Source organism: Salmo trutta, chromosome 36 (assembly GCF_901001165.1).
Source record: "Salmo trutta chromosome 36, fSalTru1.1, whole genome shotgun sequence".
Classification (NCBI taxonomy): Eukaryota; Metazoa; Chordata; class Actinopteri; order Salmoniformes; family Salmonidae; genus Salmo; species Salmo trutta.
Genome location: NC_042992.1, coordinates 26542530 through 26553627, shown reverse-complemented (window position 1 = coordinate 26553627; position 11098 = coordinate 26542530). Strand labels below are relative to the sequence as shown.

The 11098-nt window shown below is 45.7% G+C and overlaps 1 protein-coding gene across 1 annotated transcript; it reads left to right on the top strand.

The window, feature by feature from the left end:
- Nucleotides 1–9855: 9855 nt before the first annotated feature.
- LOC115175463 (extensin-2-like) lies at nucleotides 9856–10895 on the top strand. The gene is made up of 3 exons (XM_029734698.1): nucleotides 9856–9860; nucleotides 10261–10659; nucleotides 10781–10895. Exons 1-3 carry the CDS (start codon nucleotides 9856–9858, stop codon nucleotides 10866–10868), a joined length of 492 nt encoding a protein of 163 aa, XP_029590558.1. The 3' UTR covers nucleotides 10869–10895.
- Nucleotides 10896–11098: the final 203 nt, after the last annotated feature.

Below are 11098 nucleotides of genomic sequence, written 5' to 3'. Positions count from 1 at the left end.
CAAAATGCAGTGCTATCTGGCCCTAAATCGACAGTACACCATGGCTAAATATTTGACCATGGTTACTGATCAAAACCTTAGAAAAACCTTGACAAAGTACAAGCTCAGTGAGCACAGCCTTGCCATTGAGAAGGGTAGATACAGGAAAACCTGGCTCCCTGTAGAGGAAAGGCTGTGCAACCACTGCACAACAGCAGAACCTGAGACGCAGCTGCATTTCCTGACAAAATGTCAAAAATATAAAACAATTAGAGAGTGTCATTTCCCCAAATTTCAAACCCTTATTCAGGGTTTCAAAGACCTCTCTGATGAGGATAGGCTACCCGTCCTGTTGGGGGAGGACGCAGAGAGCTGTGGGTTGGCAGCGCACTACATTGCTGCCTGCCATAAGTTGAGGGACAGTGTCTGACAGACCAATAAACCTGCACATGTCCTCTACTGTATGGCTATTGTTATTGTTGAATGTATGGTTATTCTGACCCTTGGTTATTGTTGTTACTGTTGTCCCGTTGACAATTTTGATTCTCATTTTTATTTATTTTTTATATTGTAAATATCCAAAGTAAGCTTTGGCAATATGTACATTGTTACGTCATGCCAATATGGGTAATGATGCTTCGTGGGGTGTCAGTTGTTGATGTGTGCAAGGGTCCCTGGTTCGAGCCCAGGTTGGGGCGAGGAGAGGGACGGAACCTACACTGTTACACTTTTCTAATAACCAATCTCTGTGTTCGTGCAAGTGACTGATTGACCGAATCCTCACTATCACTATCTGCAATTTGGCAGTACGCCCAGACCCTTGTTTTGAGAACGAAATAAATCTCAGTTTCAAGGTCAGCTTAGAGAGAAGAAGCCTTGTGAGGTATTGGTCTGTCACATGCATGAACCAGTATTGGTCAGTCACATGAATGAAGTAAACGTTAATTATGAATGAATTATGAATGATGAATAAGCAAAATCATGCAAATATAACTTGTCTGCAATATATAAGTGAACAAATGGGACTGCCCAGGTGGAGCTCCTGACAGACGTTCTCTATGGTGCATCAAGTTTGTTGGAACTTCTCCAGTTAACTGTTAATAAATAATGATTCATTTAAGATTGACTTCGAGTGTCCCTGAGTGGAATTTCCACGACAGAACCATTTAAATTTTTACATTTACATTTTAGTCATTTTAGCAGACGCTCTTATCCAGAGCGACTTTCAGTAGTGAATGCATACATTTCATACAATTTCATCCATTTTTTTTCCTGTGCTGGCCCCCCGTGGGAATCGAACCCACAACCCTGGTGTTGCAAACACCATGCTCTACCAACTGAGCTACAGGGAAGGCATTTCAATGTCTTCTTCACAATCACAGGCATTTCTCTCACCGTCTCCCCAACGACATGCATCCAGATCTCAGAATGACCCATCATCAAGCTCTCTATTCCATCTTATTTCCAATTCATTTGCATTCATGAAAACCCCATTCACAGTCCACATGTGTAGACCTATCTTCCAGCACATTGTTTCTTGTGTGGGATCAATAGTTTAAAATACGCTTTTATTTAAATTAACGGAGAGCGAGGGAACTGTGGGGATTAAATGAATTCAGACGGCATCCTATCAATCTCACGCATGACTAATTTCTGTCAAGAAGGGACTAATGAGATGGTTGGAAAACAACCACCCTCACCTCTTCCTTCCTCTCATCCTACCCCCACACTCTCACATAGAGGCACTTCTCCGCTCTCTCCGTTTCTTCTCTCTCTTACGCCCTCTCCTCTTTGTTCTCTCTCTCTTCCTCTGCATCGCCTCTCTCTGAAATGTCCAGCTGAGGTAAAATGGGGGTAAATTCAATTTCTGTAATATGTAGCCATTCCAGATATGGCACTGTTTGGTTCAGGTGGAGTGGAACCACAAGGTTTCAATTTATAATGACTTCTATGGTCCTTCTGCTGGGAGGGAGGGAGGGCTAGAAGTAGAGAGAGAGAGAGAGCGAGAGAGGGAGTGAAAGAAACAGAGGAAGACAGCGAGAGAGAAACACAGACACACACACACACACACAAACTAGTGCAATGCCCTTGTATCTGTAGTAAGCAGTGCCAGTCAGAGCCGTTTAGGCCATGTGACATGAATGAGCTGGGTGTGGGTGAGTGTCGGGGTGCGTTCTCCACTGTGGTGGGTGTTAAACCACAGGTTGCGGAGCCTCATAGGCAGACGTACACAGAGAGCGAGCCCTAGCCGTGCCACTCTGAGCCCCCCTAGTGAGACAGAGCCAGGTTGGCCATCCCACCCCAGGGAGTCTGCAACTCTACCAGGGTGACATTCAGCTACACATCTACAGCTGTTTGAACCTGACACGTCACATTCAGCTCAAGCTAACTATACGTCTCATTGTCACACTACAGCGCAGTCTCAACTCACTCCAAACTAAGCGGTTTCTTTCATCAACCCAGAATACGTACGCAGAGGTTCTTAAAAGGACATTGTTTTATGTCTCTCTGTCAGAAAAGGTTGTCTTCAAAACGTGTTGTGATGGAATGTTTGACAGTGTAAGGAGAGCCGGAGAGACGACTGAGACAGTCGACAGTCAAGTCAAACAGTAGCAATGTGATCAGCACAGAGATGTAACGTCACAACATTACCATTACCCCTGAGCAGCAGAGGGGTTTTTCTGCTGGAAATCTGGTTTCTACAGTGAATATTACAGATGATTTCCTTGTCTTTTTACTCACACAAAAGCAAGGTCAATTATTGGTCGCAACCATGTATCTTTGAGAATTTGAATATAGTCACTAACATTTGTTGATGATACTGGGGCTTGATCTCCATAGCTTGACGGGTCCTGTGGGACTAAGCAACACTTCTACAGTCCACAGTATTCATTGGCAGTAGAGCAGTTTCTAACGTGACAACTTTCCAATTGGTTAGATTTAGTTGTTCAAAGGCTTGTTGCTAGGAGATGTGCAAATTATAGGTACACCAGTTCTAAACAGGGATGACGAATTTCAACACATTAACTATTGAACAAAAGAGGAACTTAAGTGGGAGATGAGCTGAGGAGTCTAAACCAGGAGTAGGCAACGAGATTCAACCGCAGGCTGATATCTGTCAGAGCGGGAACATAATTATAATCATTTGTGCACTGCAAACTGACCACAACTAAGCCTAAAAATAGATTGTATTTGAAAATACCAATCATTTCATTCCATGATTACATTGAGACACGATCACGTCTCTTTCTTCTTTATTCGTGGGTATACTTGGGAACAGATTTCATAAATGAAAATACTTTTAGCCGAATTCCTGGTGATTTTACAGTCTTTTTCTGACCCAAAAAACACTTGCGCCGCGGGCCGCCAGTTGCCGACCACTGGTCAACACACACACGCCCGCAAGCGTGCACAAACACACCCACATGCAAGCGCACGCACGCCTCGACCACGACCTGACCATTTACCAACTCGTGGTCACTCCTCTCCTCCTTGGCAGTCCATACAAAGCCTGTGTGACTGAGAGGGAGGCAGGCAGCCATTAACATATTACTGTGGCTCTACTCAGAGTTCAGCACGGACTGCAGTCGGAACGGAACACAGGGTTACAGAGGAGGAACCTGTAGGAAATAAATACAGCCAATGTTAGAATTATGTAAATAACACCGATCAAACTAATGGCTATCACATTGACATTAGATGTCAGCTCGACCTCTCAGATCTTGTATGCCTTTCAATAAAGTGCTGCACCACTATGAGTCGCAATAAAAAATGTTACTGGAAAAACCCATTTGACTTTAGGGCCTACATATCTTTCTGCATTTAGACAGCATCATAATCCAGACATCCAGGGATTGCTGAGCACCGGTGTGTGTGTGTGTGTGTGTGTGTGTGTGTGTGTGTTTCCCAACCATGGTTTCCTCCGCTGTCCTCTTCCAACCGCCATGATAAACAGATAAACATATCATGGTCTCTAAATAAGTAATGGACTCTGATTGGTGTTCCTCTTAACCAATAAACAAATGGAACGCGAAGAAACCAAGGCCTATGATTGGTTGACCCCACGAGGCCCTCAGCATCTTGCCGCATCTTCCACAGAGAAGAGAGTGACAGATTGTTCTGGAATAGAATACGCTGCATAGTGTGTGTTTAATGTTAAACACTGCCACCACTGCTGCCTGCCCTGCATGGTTCTCAGTGCTAAACAGCTGTGTGATATAAACCAGGTGATTAAACCACGTGTGTGATTTAAGTTTGAGTGAACACACCTCACCCCATCCCATCACCCCAGTGCTGAGAGGACGAAGGGAAGCAGAATGAATAGGTTGTATTAAAATACCCTGTTTTCTGTTACAGAACCAGAAGACACCTATAACAGTAGAGAGAGAAGCTGGAGAACAAATGGTGCCCTTTCCTCGTTCTCATACTGGTGGGTGAGTGAGTGAGTGAGTGTGAGAGAGAGAAAGAGAGAGAGAGAGAGAGAGAGAGAGAGAGAGAGAGAGAGAGAGAGAGACAGAGAAAGAGAGAGAGAGAGAGAGAATGTGGGGAAAGGAACGGTGAAATGAAACAAACCACTTTGCAGTCGCAACAAGTGGTCTGTAGCTTTCTGTTTTGCTGTGGTCACACTCTACTGCTGAGGCAAAGAGCTGTGCTGCGGCGTCACCACAGCAACCAGGCCTGGCCCCAGACAGGGCACAGAGATATCGGATATCGGAGAGAGAGAGAGAGAGAGAGAGAGAGTGTGAGCTGGAGGGAAAGAGAGGAGAGAGATCTGCTGAATACACTACATTATGATATGAGTGCGGCTATCACAGATCAAAACTATTGAGTGTGTGAGATGAAACAAACCTCACAGTGTCTATTCTCTACCATAGAGCTGCTGCAGAGAATACAGCAGATAAGCTCTCCTCTCTAAGACTGACAACTACATTTTAGAGAGGTGCCAATTCTCCAGGATTATGCACGCGGCATGTGCGCGCAGTGTTCAGTGGCTGTCGTGTCTCCAGGTTGATTCCACACAGTGGCATGATTCAGTCAGTCAGTCATATTCCATAGGAAGGAAACTAAATGACTCAGCAGGAAGACAGACAGGCTCAGTGCATAGCTTCTCCCGTGGGGGTTCTCTCCTACTGCAACGTGACATTCTGTCAGGGTCTTTACTACTTCTAAATACTATCATCTGGTACTGCTAGTTCAGGAGAAAACACAGTATATACTTTGGGTCATGTGAAAGTAGCTACGTAGTTATACAGGTATTATGGTTCTATCAATGATGCCTTGCGGGCTAAATCAAGTGCCCCTAACGTAGTTGAAAGAAAACAAATACTATGTGGACCCAGGTGTGGTAGTTAGGCCTAACTACGGGGGAGCGTAATAGCGCCCAGTGACCAATTTAGAGCAGGGACCTTGATGAATGAACGGACGGAGGCTGAGTGTGCTGGCTGTAAAAGGTTGCGGCGTGGCGTAACTAAAAATGTCCCTCCCCCCGAAGCCATCTGGCCGATTATAACTAAATGGCCATAACAACCAGCAGTCCTTCTACTGTTGTCTTTCACCCCCATGAACAATCAGCTTTTAAAGATTCAATCTGTTACAGCGAGAGGAGAGAATCGTTTTTGTTGTTGTTGTGTCTTGATCACACAAGTTGAGGTACACAACATACACAATAGACCTTTCACTCAGTTTGGGGACTACTTTCTTTAATAGCTAAAGCATGGGACAGACTTAAGAGCTGGGACGTGGTCTCTGTGCTCTGTCTGTTTTGGCTAGCTATGTAGCAACATACGCAACATGGACGATAGGCAGTAAAACCTAAACAGTTGAATAATTCAGTTGGAAATTGGAAGATTGAACTCCTAGCACTACAACGTATTTATAAAGGCTCAGAGTAATGTTGGGCCATCTGTGTCTCCCTTTCAATAACACTGTCGTTGTCACGGTTACTGTACGGTAACGACACGTTTTACTCACTTCACAAATAAATCTGAATTGGTCGAATACAAATGATCAAACTTAATGGCAAGCCCCTAGGTATAGAGCTTGGGAGTGTAGAAGTGTTTTTGTTTGGGGATGAGTGATGCCATTGGTCCTGTGTGTGAGATGTGGGTACTGTGCTGTACTGTGCACTGAGGGCACAGCTGGCTGCTGTCAGGGCTTTTGATCGAGACAGAGCAGTGGCTCTGTGACCAGCTCAGAGAGACAGTGAGAGAGAGAGAGAGAGAGAGAGAGAGAGAGAGAGAGAGAGAGAGAGAGAGAGAGAGAGGGAGAGCAGTGGCTCTGTGACCAGCTCAGAGAGACAGTGAGAGAGACAGTGAGAGAGACAGTGAGAGAGACAGTGAGAGAGAGAGAGAGAGAGAGAGAGAGAGAGAGAGAGAGAGAGAGAGAGAGAGAGCAGTGGCTCTGAGACCAGCATCTGAGAGAGAGAGAGAAACTCAGCAAAAAAAGAAACGTCCCCTTTTCAGGACCCTGTCTTTCAAAGATAATTCGTAAAAATCCAAATAACTTCACAGATCTTCATCATAAAGGGTTTAAACACTGTTTCCCATGCTTGTTCAATGAACCATAAACAATTAATGAACATGCACCTGTGGAACGGTCGTTAAGACACTAACAGCTTACAGACGGTAGGCAATTAAGGTCACAGTTATGAAAACATAGGACACTAAAGAGGCCTTTCAACTGACTCCGAAAAACACCAAAAGAAAGACGCCCAGGGTCCCTGCTCATCTAAGTGAACGTGCCTTAGGCATGCTGCAAGGAGGCACGAGGACTGCAGATGTGGCCAGGGCAATAAATTGCAATGTCTGTACTGTGAGACGCCTAAGACAGCGCTACAGGGAGACAGGACGGACAGATGATCGTCCCCGTAGTGGCAGACCAAGTGTAACAACACCTGCACAGGATCGGTACATCCGAACATCACACCTGCGGGACAGGTACAGGATGGCAACAACAACTGCCCGAGTTACACCAGGAATGCACAATCCCTCCATCAGTGCTCAAACTGTCCGCAATAGGCTGAGAGAGGCTGGACTGAGGGCTTGTAGGCCTGTTGTAAGGCATGGCCACAAACCCACCGTCGCTGGACCAGACAGGACTGGCAGAAAAGTTATCTTCACTGACGAGTCGCGGTTTTGTCTCACATGGGGTGATGGTCGGATTCGCGTTTTTCATCAAAGGGATGAGCGTTACACCGAGGCCTGTACTCTGGAGAGGGATCAATTTGGAGGTGGAAGGTCCGTCATGGTCTGGGGCTGTGTGTCACAGCATCATCAGACTGAGCTTGTTGTCATTGCAGGCAATCTCAACGCTGTGCGTTACAGGGAAGACATCCTCCTCCCCTTCCTGCAGGCTCATCCTGACATGACCCTCCAGCATGACAATGCCACCAGCCATACTGCTCGTTCTGTGCGTGATTTCCTGCAAGACAGGAATGTCAGTGTTCTGCCATGGCCAACGAAGAGCCCGGATCTCAATCCCATTGAGCACGTCTGGGACCTTTTGGATCAGAGGGTGAGGGCTAGGGCCATTCCCCCCAGAAATGTCTGGGAACTTGCAGGTGCCTTGGTGGAAGAGTGGGGTAACATCTCACAGCAAGAACTGGCAAATCTGGTGCAGTCCATGAGGAGGACATGCACTGCAGCACTTAATACAGCTGGTGGCCACACCAGATACTGACTGTTACTTTTGATTTTGACCCCCCCTTTGTTCAGGGACACATTATTCAATTTCTGTTAGTCACATGTCTGTGGAACTTGTTCAGTTTATGTCTCAGTTGTTGAATCTTGTTATGTTCATACAAATATTTACACATGTTAAGATTGCTGAAAATAAACGCAGTTGACAGTGAGAGGACATTTCTTTTTTTGCTGAGTTTATAATGTATGGCAGTGGGAGAGAGCCTAAGTAATAGAGACTGACTGGCCACTGTCCCCCGCCTGACTGAATGTCCAGCTTATCAAGTAAAGAAAATAGTGGACGCATACTGTACACATGCACACTCTCTCCTCCGAATGGCTGTCATTTTGGTTGTGTCCAAATTGGTGATTTTTGGTTCCAACCACCGTGTCTTTGTGAGATGCGGTGTGTGTGAATGGATGATCACCGCGTGTGTATTTCCCACTGTAAAGCATGGAGGAGGTGGTGTCATGGTGTGGGGATGCTTGCTGGTGACACTGTCTGTGATTCATTTAGAATCCAAGGCACACTAAACCAGCATGGCTACCACAGCATTCTGCAGTGATACGCCATCCCATCTGGTTTGGGCTTAGTGGGACTATCATGTGTTTTTCAACAGGACAATAACCCAACACACATCCAGGCTGTATAAGGGCTTTTAACCAAGAAGGACAGTGATGGAGTGGCTGTCATTTTTGGTTGCTGGCTATAGACAGATCTGCTTCTTCCCAACATAATAATTTGAGGAAGGTGGGGGACGGTCACTATGAATAAAACCATCCCAGGTTCTTCTTCTAATGAGTGCCAAAAAACTATGCAGAATAAATACAGTTCAAGTTGGAAGTTTACATACACCTTAGCCAAATACATTTAAACTCAGTTTTTCACAATTCCTGACATTTAATCCTCGTAAAAATTCCCCGTCTTAGGTCCGTTAGGATCACCATTTTATTTTAAGAATGTGAAATGTCAGAATAATAATAGAGAGAATGATTCATTTCAGCTTTTATTTCTTTCATCACATTCCCAGTGGGTCAGAAGTTTACATACACTCAATTAGTATTTGGTAGCATTGCCTTTAAATTGTTTAACTTGGGTCAAATGTTTCGGGCAGCCTTCCACAAGCTTCCCACAATAAGTTGGGTGAATTTTGGCCCATTCCCCCTGACAGAACTGGTGTAACTGAGTCAGGTTTGTCGGCCTCCTTGCTCGCACTCACTTTTTCAGTTCTGCCCACAACTTTTCTATGGGATTGAGGTCAGGGCTTTGTAACTTCCTGACTGATGTCTTGAGATGTTGCTTCAATATATCCACATAATTTTCCTTCCTCATGATGCCATCTATTTTGTCTATCTCTGCACTTCAAAATAATCTTAAATACAACCAAAACAACCAGCAAATGCATCCAACAAATGTGTAGGGTCACAAGCTTGATGTAGTCATTGTGTGCTATGAATGTGGGACCAAATACTTCACTTTTTACTACTTTAATACACATAAGTGAATTTGTCCCAATACTAAAGCTGACAGTCTGCACTTTGACCTTTTAGTCATTGTTCGATTTCAAATCCAAAGTGGTGGAGTAGGGGACAAATGTGTCAGTGTCCCAATACTTTTGGAGCTCACTGTATATGGGAGTGTGGTGTTAATAGCTTTCTTTCCCCTCCACACACAACATTCCTAACAGAGACGTTTCTCTTCTTCTCCTGTAGACTCTCTGTCTCTAGATGTAGATCTCTGTGGTCGCCATAGCACCAGCACCCCATAATACTGCAACTAGGAGATAGAGAGTGGCCATATGCCATTGGATACCACTGGCTCCATCCAAAAGGTGAATATCTAATTTGAGCTGCATCGTGCGTCTGACATTTGATCCCTCTCTCGGACTCTCCTTTCCCAACTTCAGTCAGAACCAATTCAGGCAATTTCCATGTATAATTAGCCATTCTATTTGAGGCTTCCTGAACTGAATTGGCAGCGTCTTGTTATTTGTTATTCAGTCCAGATCGGCCATCAAACCCCTCAGGGAATATGTTTTATAGCATCACTGTATATGGCCAGGGTGAAAGCTGGCTACATTTACTGCAATAAATGGCTGGTAAAAATGTATTTGTTAGACAATACTCTATGGTACTCCCACATCCGCCTCCTTCTCATGCAGTAGTGAAGGCAGCACAGCACACCCACACACTCCTAACCATGAGGTCAGTTCTGTGTTTTCACCCCAATGTTTGAGGTTACAAGGTGGTGAAAGTGAAGTTGATTCTAGATCTGTGCCTAAGGGCAGCATTTACCCAGAACAGAGCCTAAACTGCAGTAAAACTCGCCTGGTTCAGCACCATGGACAGCTCCTGGTAGCCTACCACCTCCCATCCTTCAGGCCTGCCACTACATCCCGATTCAATAGATTTTCTTTCAAGAACCATCGTATTCCTATTCTCTAAAGAGAGTATACAATAAACAAACAGCTTTCAGCATTTTCCAAATGTGACATTGACTCATTAGCGTTAATACACCACTTTTGAGCTGTTTTACCCCAGCTACATCCCTGATAGAGATACAGGAGACAACAGTCCAACTCTGAGGACCCAGTGTTGTCTACAGCAGCCCCAGTGCTGTCTACAGCAGCCCCAGTGCTGTCTACAGCAGCCCCAGTGTTGTCTACAGCAGCCCCAGTGTTGTCTACAGCAGCCCCAGTGTTGTCTACAGCAGCCCCAGTGTTGTCTACAGCAGCCCCAACAGCAGCCCCAGTGTTGTCTACAGCAGCCCCAGTGCTGTCTACAGCAGCCCCAGTGCTGTCTACAGCAGCCCCAGTGCTGTCTACAGCAGCCCCAGTGCTGTCTACAGCAGCCCCAGTGCTGTCTACAGCAGCCCCAGTGTTGTCTACAACAGCCCCAGTGTTGTCTACAGCAGCCCCAGTGTTGTCTACAGCAGCCCCAGTGTTGTCTACAGCAGCCCCAGTGTTGTCTACAGCAGCCCCAGTGCTGTCTACAGCAGCCCCCAGTGCTGTCTACAGCAGCACAAGTGTTGTCTACAGCAGCCCCAGTGCTGTCTACAGCAGCCCCAGTGCTGTCTACAGCAGCCCCAGTGCTGTCTACAGCAGCCCCAGTGCTGTCTACAGCAGCCCCAGTGCTGTCTACAGCAGCCCCAGTGCTGTCTACAGCAGCCCCAGTGCTGTCTACAGCAGCCCCAGTGTTGTGGGGGATAAATAAATAACAGATTTCAACAGCCAGGTTGTTGGGAGGAATACTGAAGCTGCTTGACTAACTCTGATAATCTAATAATCCATCTCTCTAACATCCAGAGCAGGACCACACCGCAGACACTTCATGTTTTTGATTTAACCTGGAAGACCAAGTGTGTTGAGTTTAGTCAATCACTGAACTGACGAATTAGTTCAGTTGGTCAGGTGTGGTGCCTTGTTGGGACAAAATCCTGTAGT